Here is an 8,519-nt window from a genome sequence, read left to right on the forward strand (position 1 = left end):
TGAGGTTAGGATTTGCCTCTTTTATCTTCACGTTACTAAGACTGGTTATTATAAGGTGACATTTCCCAGTTTAAAAAAACACCTCCAAACCCTGAGCAAAAACAGCTGTCATTTATTGAGCTTACCCGCGTGACTAACCCGTCACAAGTGCTTTGCATAAACCCTCGTGTTCCTTGCCACCATGAGCTCAAAGGCAAAGAAAACTTCATTTAATCGGAAAATAGGAGTTCATAATATACCTTTATTCTTTGACTTATAAACAACATGTCTTTCAAAAGTTAATTAGCAACAGCTTTTCTCAGACACTTCTCTCACGTCTCAGAGAGGGGAAGAATTTAAGCCTTGGTGGAAAACAAACCAACACGCACAAGGGGAGGAGGTGACCTTGACTATTGAGAAATTCCGAGGGAGACGCCCGCAGGGACCGTCCAGCCGGCGCTTCCTCCAGACACGCTCTCCTGAGATGAGCAGCTGACAGCTTTTACATTCACAAATCCCAACAACGCTTCCGATTCATTCGTAGATTCTCCGAGGCTCCCGCAGCACCACACCGCCTTCTGTCATAGCGTGTTGTAGCCGTTTTATCTGGTTTTGAAGATCAGGAAACAAGGAAAAGATTAAGTCAGCACACAAGCTGACGGTAAGTAGTTCACTTCACTTGACTGTTTCAGGACACAAACAACTGATTTGCTCCTTGCTAACTTCTCAGCGTACACTGGTTTTTCAGAAAGTGACCTTTTTAAGGGCCGCACCTACGGCCTAGGGAAGTTCCCAGGCTAGGGAATCGGAGCCACAGCTGCCAGCCTACACCACAGCCACAGCCACGCCAGATGCGAGCTGCATCTGTGACCTACACTACAGCTCACGGCAACACCGGATCTTTAACCCACTGAGCAAAGCCAGGGATCGAACCCAAAATTTCATGGTTCTCAGTTGGATTCGTTTCTGCTGAGCCATGAGGGGAACTCCCAAAAAGTGATCTTAATAACGACACAAATTTAAAAAGAGAAAGAATGTAAATACGTGAAGGATTAGCAGTGCTTTAAAATATCATACAGACGAGACGTTATTACCTAAACAGGAAAGTAAGGAGGGTGGTCAACGTTACAGCCACAGAATCAATTCCATGGCTTTGAATCCCAGCCCCCTGCCACACTGAGCCGGCCCCAGCTCACTCAGATACACAGTAGGCAACACCAGGCCTGGCTCTGCAGGCGACTGGGAGGACGGTGTGAAGTAACGCACTCAGGATCCCCAGCTCAGCGCCTGACACAGGGAGAGAACTTAACAAATGCAACTACCATCATCTAAGTACCTGATGTCAAAAATTAACATCTTTTAAGGTTACACGAACACAGAAATACCGAGTCTGAGGCTGCCTCCCAAGGAGTAGGGTGGTAAACCATGAAGTTGATTCCTGCTTCCAAGCATCGCTCTGCCAGCACTCGTCCTACACTCTCACAAGCCACCACATTTCTGGTGCTATAGAGGTGCTTCTTAATGGCCCATTCACGAGTGGATGCCGAAACCACAACCTGGCCATTTCGGTGCTCAACAAGCGCTTCTATGTGATGCTGAGTCCTTATAACTCGCAGCCTAAATGAGGTGAGAAGAAAATAAAATCATTAAAAAAAAAAAAATTTTTTTTGGCCACACCCGCAGCATACAGAAGTTCCTATGCCAGGAATCAAACCCGCACGCACCACAGCAGCGACCCAAGCCTCGGCAGTGACAATGCCAGATCCATAATCTGCTGAGCCACAAGAGAACCCCTTACTTCTTTTTTCATAAAAGCATTCTAAAGACAAATGCCCTCAGATGAATAAATGCCTAAACATTTCTCAAGAATTCAATGTTTGATTCATTTACTTAAACATTCTTAACCTGGGTTTTACTTGGGAAGGGTATTTTTCCTCTGCCTTCATAAGGATTTTCTCAATAATAAACCAAACATTTCTATTTAACTTCAAATATCCTGAATAAATTTGGTATTTCTGAGAGCTGAAACTTATTTACACAGCATCTATACTTCAAAAAAGGATTTGAGGAAGAAGAGCTAAGTTAGTGACCCTATACTGGATAGAGATATTTTATGTTATTATTTTCCAGTTGACACCAAAATAAATGTAAGATGGATCAAAAACTTAAATATAAAAATAGATAATATAAGGGTACTAGAAGAGGAGTTCCCTGGTGGCTCAGCAGGTTAGGGATCTAACACTGTCACTACTGAGGGGTAGGTTCAATCCCTGGCCTGGGGAACTTCTATATACCATGGGCACAGCCAAACAAACAAAGGAGAGTACTAGAAAACAACAGGGAAGAATTTCCTTTTTTTTTTTTTTTTTTGGTCTTTTTTTAGGGCCACACCCATGGCATATGGAAGTTCCCAGGCTAGTAGTCAAATTGGAGGTGTAGCTGCTGGTCTACACCACAGCCACAGCCATGCCAGATCCAAGCCACGTCTATGACCTACACCATAGCTCACAGCAATGCCAGCTCCTTAACCCACTGAGCAAGGCCAGGGATCAAACCCGCAACCTCATGGTTCCTAGTCGGATTCGTTTCCGCTGCGCCATGATGGGAACTCCCAGACAACATGGAAGAATTTTTAAATACTCTCAAAGTAAGATAAGCCTACTTATCAAAATATTTAACATAACATCAAATTATGTCATATGCCTTTTATTAAAAAAAAAAAGATTGACAGGAGGTCCTGTCGTGGCTCGGTGGTTAACAAATCCGACTAGCACACAGGAGGACCAAGGTTCGAACCATGGTCTTGCTCAGTGGGTTAAGGATCCAGCATTGCCGGGAGCAGTGGTGTAGGTGGCAGACACGGCTCAGATGCTGTGTTGCTGTGCTGTAGGCCAGCAGCTGTAGCTCCAATGTGACCCCTAGCCTGGGAACCTCTATGTGACGCAAGTGCAGCCCTAAAAAGCAAAAAGAAAGAAAAGATTGACAAAGATTTCTGCATGGTATGGAAAAAAACAACAAAAACCATCAGTAAAGTGAAGTCAAAAGGCAAACAATGAAGAGTCTCTGTAGTGGTAACAAACCCAACTAGTATCCATGAGGAGGCAGGTCTGATCCTGGCCGTGCTCAGTGGGTTAAGGATCCAGCGTTGCCATGAGCTGTGGTGTAGGTTGCCGATGTGGCTCAGATCCAGCATTGCTGTGTTTGTGGTGTAGGCCAGTGGCTGCAGCTCCAATTCAACCCCTAGCCTGGGAACTTCCATAAGCCACAGGTGCAGCCCTAAAAAAAAAAGGCAAGCAATGAAACAAAAAATATTTTTAAATCCTATTTTGTTCAGAGGGCTAATTTCCATAATACATAAAAAGCCTCCTTTACAGGCATATGTCTCAAAAATAATCCCATTATTCATTCTTTTTTTCTTTTTTAAGCTGCATAAACTGCCACAGAAAAGTTAAATAACTTCAGCAAGATTACAATTAATAGTAAGTAATGGAGCTAGGATTTAAATCTAGAGGCCTGGCTTGAGAACCAATGTTTCAAACACAAAGTTATTCCAAGATGTATTTCTTTAAGTGTGTGTGTGGGTACTGGGCATGGGTTGGGGGAGAGTGAGGTCACGTGAAGGAGGTGGGGGGGTGCAGAACAACATACACAGTGTGCTAAAATTTGTAATTTTAAAAAACACAACTTTATACATATGTGCACAGACTAGTTCTAGGAGGAAAACACAAACTATATTCCCTCTTGGATTTTATAACATTTGTACATATTACACATTTAAAAAATTAAGTTCATGGAGTTCCTGTTGTGGCACAATGAGGTTGGCACAATGAGGTTGGCAGTGGCATCTTGGAGGTGCTGGGACAAAGGTTCCATCTCCAGCCCAGCACAGTGGGTTAAGGATCAGGTGTTGCCACGGGTGCAACTTAGGTCACAACTGTGGCTCAGATTTGATCCCTGGCCTGGGAATGCAATATGCTGCAGAACAGCTAAAAAAGTATATAAAAGTAAAAGATTTAAAAAAATTAGAATTATGTTCATGATAAAGAAATCACTGAAATCAGAGATTACACTAAGATTTTTAGTGTGAACTAGCATAAAAAGCATTAGAATTAGAAACCTGGGCATTCTGGTTGCAATACAGCAGAAATGAATCCAACTAGTATCCACGAGGATGTGGGTTCAATCCCCAGCCTCGCTCAGTGGGTCAGGCATCCAGTGTTGCTGTGACCTGTGGTGTAGGCTGATAGCTGTAGCTCCAATTCTACCCTCTGGCCTGGAAACATCCATATGCCATGGGTATGGCCTTAAAAGCAAAAATAAATAAAAAAGTAAAAACTAAAAAGAAAGAAAGAAATGTGTTGGAGTTCCCTGGTGGCTCAGAGGGTTAAGGATCTGGTGCTGTCACTGCTGTTGCACAGATTCAATCCTTGGCTCAGGAACTTCAGCATGCTGCAGCCAAAAAAAAAAGTCTTGCTTAAAAACAAACCAAAAAGAAATATGGGTTATGGGTTCTAAAGCTCGTTTTGCTGGTAGCCCTAGTAAAAACCACAATCTCCTAACCCAGGAGTCAACACCTTTTTTCTGGAAGGGGTCACAGAGCAACTATCTTAGGATTTGTAGGCCACACTATAAGCACATAGGGCTGGGGGGTCCCTGGAGAAAGAGAACCAGGCATGGCTTTCTGACATGGGAAGCCATTTTTGGCCTAAACTAAGCCATTCTGTCATCTAAGTGTGGCCACAAGGGCTGCCCTTGAACAGGTCTTAGTAATCAAAGATCTTCAGGGAAGTAAGGGGATGCGTGAACAAAGGAAAAGCAATCAACAAACAATAGTTCAGTGACAAAACAGAGCCCCACTGCCTTCCCAAGAGAAATACATCGCAACCCGGTAAGTTCTGACTTCTGCACCAGGTGGAGGGTGAACTGACAACGCTGACCCCGAGACTTCAGTCAACTAGGGCGGGCGCTCCGGCAACCTTGGCCCCTGCTCAAGCCCCTTCAAGGATATTCGTGTACCCCTAGCTAAAACTTCCCCAGTTTTGCTATTTGGGAGACAATCCCTTGGGAAAGATCCCCAGTGTTCTATCTACAGCAAGCAATAAATCCTTCTCTAGATCTTTGGCTTGGTTGTGTCTTGGCGCGACACCTAAACCTACTAAGAAGTAAACTCAGTTTTCGAGAAACAATATGAATCAACTACTTAACTCAGCCACAATAATACCAGAACAGCCAGCTGAGAATGAGCAGTAGCAGTGTGCCAAAAAAAACTTTCTTTGTAGATAACAAAATTTGAATTTTATACAATTTTCACATGTCACAAAATATTATCCTCGGCGATGCCTGAGGCATATAAAAGTTTCCAGGCCAGGGATTAAACCTGCACCACAGCTGTAACAAGAGCCAAGGCAGCAACAACACTAGATCCTCAACCTGCTGAGCCACCAGGAACAACCACAAAATAGTCTTTTGTGGATATTTTTTCCACCTTTTAAGAAAATATAAAAAATATTTCATTTGCAAGTAGCTTTGGCCCATGAGTTTGCTGATCCTTGTCTTAAACCATTTGTACAACAAAGGGGTAAGGCCTCATTATCTCCAGGGTCACTCCTAATTTTATACTGATAACAGTGTGAACAGGAGAGAGAGAAAAAAGAGGGGAGGAGCTCTAATTAACATGATCCAAATATTAAGTGAAAGTAATAGTTTGGGTGTTTCGCAAGAATTCTAGAGCTAAGATTCAGATTATTTCAAAGATAAACTGCCTGCCCCCTTTCTGTGACACCACCACCCCCCAGCCCCGCCCCGCCATATGCACTAAATAAAGTAACACTCTATCACTCCTAGTCTATCTGCCCTACCACGGTGGTGACACGTCTGCTGCTGGGGAAGACATCTACTTTACCTCTGTATCTCCCGCATCTAGCACAATGCCCATGAGTTAATGAAGGCCTAATGTTTGCTGAATGAATCTATCACACAGTTATGACCTCGAACTTGCTTTCATAACTTGATATAGTCTTTAGGAAATAATCTCTTTTCGCAGTTCCCACTGTGGCTCATCGGGTTAAGAACCCAACTAGTATCCATGAGGATGCAGGTTCAATCCCTGGCCTTGCTCAGTGGGTTAAAAATCCAGTGTTGCAGTGAGCTGAGGATAGGCCAGCAGCTGCAGCTCAGACTAAACCCCCAGCCTGGGAACTTCTATATGCCGCAGGTGGGGCCCTAAAAAAAAAAGAAAAAAATTCTTTTTTTTTTTTCCCCAGGACTCCTGGGTTTTACCCTTTTATGTTTGTCTGTTTGTTTTTTTAAGCAACATTCTACTTTTAATGAATCCTTACCAAATAGAGAAGCAGCAGATAAACACCAACATGCTGCAGCATAGTGGTAATAATTTAGTATTCTACCTCTGAGATCAGATAAAGCTGATTGACTTTTGGCTCTGGCACTTACCCTGTCTCCTTAAGCCTCAACTCCCCTGCTCCTATAGAATAGGAAAAATTATTGCATCTGCTTCAAAAATGAGAAAATACATATAAAATACCTACCATAGTTCCTTGCAAATACAAGGTATTCAATAATTAGCCATCTTTATAACAAAGAATAGACAGACTTCTCACTGCTCTTCCTGCTTCTACCACTGCCCCTTTAATTCCATTCCCCTTAAAAGAACCAGAATGATCTTCCATTCAGACTCAAATTTTCAATCCTCTAAATAGTCTCCACTGCAGTAAAAATACGCCTAAAGTGCGTACTTGACTTGCAAAGATAACAATTTGTCTTCTACCTACCTCTCTATTCCACCTTACTCTATCCACTCCTTGGCCTTCTGAGCTCCAAGTACACATGACTTTCAGTTCCTCAAACACACCAAGCTCATGACCACTCTAGGTGTCTCCTCTGCTGGGAGTGTTCTTGGCAGTTTGACCTCTCCCAATTTTCAGAGGGGTGCGAGAACGCGAGCAGTCCCCCACTCTAACATCATCCTCTTTAAATTTTCTCCATGACACCTATTCATTGTTTGTTTGCCCCTCACCCCAGATCCACTACAAGTTGGCTTTCTGAGGGAAGAGTCGCCAGCCATACCTGTCACAGTCCTTAAAAGAACGGGTGAAAGCAATTTGTAGGGCACCTTGCACCGCTCTGTGGTCAATAACTAGCAGACTTAATTACCTGTGCCAGAACTCACGGGACGGCCACACTGTCCCCCAACCCCGCTCTTTTCTGGCTACTGCTAAGAGCTCCAAATTCCGGGGGTTCCGGTTGGTGAACTCTGGGGCAACAGCTTCATTTTCCACAGGGTCCGTTTCAGGGTTCGTCGCTGGCTTACAACTGGTTGAGAGCGCTGCCGCCCGACACCCTAAGAATGGAATCAACCACGATGATCTCACAAAATGATGAATTCGACAACACAGGGATATGATCTAACCTGTCCCCATCCTCTCTCCTCAGTCTTTGAGCGCAAGAAAGGGGACAAAAAGCTGTGTGGACACGGGGTGTGGTCATCACAGCCATTGGTCTGCAACTTTCTACTAGAGCCATCACAATTAACTGGTTTACTTTTCGATGGGGAATGTCGACTACGAAATACGACTTGCATGTGCACACTGGTTGTGCGAACCTGGGGAGAAATCTAAGAGAAGTGGTAAGATGAATTACCCGGGTTCCTGCAAATCGACAACAACGCCCAGAATCGCGACCGAAGCGCCATCGTTGAGGGAATCGCAAACAAAGCCTCGGGCAGACCAGGCCTCTTTCCTCACTGGGGTCCCAGAGGTTCGCTGGGCGCAGCCATGTTTACTTAGGGAAAAGCCTAAGGCTCACGTAAGGTCATCGACGCCTCGACAGGAACCAACAAGCCCCCCGCCGCTGAGTGGTAGAGAGTGCAATCTGTCATCTCCGTTCCTCCAATCAGCGCTTACGCTGGGGGCGCACGCAGGCGTCGGAACCAACCAAACACTTAGCAGCAACAAACTTCCGGGGAGGGCGCGAGCCGTTAAGTAGAGGACGCTTGTTGTCGGCGTCCGGCGTCTCGGGCACGCAAGGCAGCATGTGTTCTCTCTTTGGGCCCTCGGGTTGGAAGGCGTGGATTGACCATTGTCAGGCACCCCTCTCCACACACGTGGGGGAGAAGGGGCAACGCAGGACGCACGCCCTTCTCTTTAAAAAGGGTGGCTGTCGTTTTCCCGTAGGGCCCATGGAAAACCTTGCCCCGTCCCATCCAGATTCGAGCTTTTACTTATGAGTCCGGAAACAAAAAGAGACTCGCTGCGTGCTCTTCGTGCGAGCTCCATTTAAAGGAAAACAAACTATAAACAAAGACTCGGAACCCCAGGTCTACCTCAAACGGCCCCGCCCACCCCGTCCCCCGTCACTCTCCAAGCCCCGCCTTACCTTTTCTAGAAGGCACTAGAAAGTGCAAACGCGCGTGCGCAACCTGTTTCAGAGGAACGCTTGAGCGTAGCACCATCTTCCGCCAGCGGTCCAAGTTCCTGACTTCCGACCTCCTACCTTCGCGCCGTTCTCATTCGCTTTCTAATTGG

General features: G+C 45.1%; 1 protein-coding gene across 2 annotated transcripts; it reads right to left on the reverse strand.

The window, feature by feature from the left end:
- Window positions 222-8,496, reverse strand: MRPL18 (mitochondrial ribosomal protein L18). 2 transcript variants are annotated; one of them, XM_003121109.4, is made up of 4 exons: window positions 8,371-8,496; window positions 7,150-7,336; window positions 1,365-1,596; window positions 222-585 (listed from the first exon to the last, which is right to left on the reverse strand). In XM_003121109.4, the coding sequence occupies exons 1-4, from the start codon at window positions 8,444-8,446 to the stop codon at window positions 514-516; spliced, it is 567 nt and encodes a 188-aa protein (XP_003121157.1). In that variant the 5' UTR covers window positions 8,447-8,496; the 3' UTR covers window positions 222-513. The 2 variants fall into 2 exon arrangements, with proteins under 2 accessions (XP_003121157.1, XP_001928391.1); XM_001928356.4 differs by lacking the exon at window positions 8,371-8,496 and adding an exon at window positions 7,636-7,805.

This window comes from Sus scrofa, chromosome 1, assembly GCF_000003025.6.
Source record: "Sus scrofa isolate TJ Tabasco breed Duroc chromosome 1, Sscrofa11.1, whole genome shotgun sequence".
NCBI classification, from domain to species: Eukaryota; Metazoa; Chordata; class Mammalia; order Artiodactyla; family Suidae; genus Sus; species Sus scrofa.

Coding starts and splice junctions, on each gene's coding strand:
- MRPL18 (XM_003121109.4), bottom strand. CDS start 8,446: ATGGTGCTACGCTCAAGCGTTCCTCTGAAACAGGTTGCGCACGCGCGT. Junction 1,597..7,149: donor TCCCGTGAGTTCTGGCACAG/GTAATTAAGTCT, acceptor CACCTCATTTAG/GCTGCGAGTTATAAGGACTC. Junction 586..1,364: donor GGGAGGCAGCCTCAGACTCG/GTATTTCTGTGT, acceptor CTTCAAAACCAG/ATAAAACGGCTACAACACGC.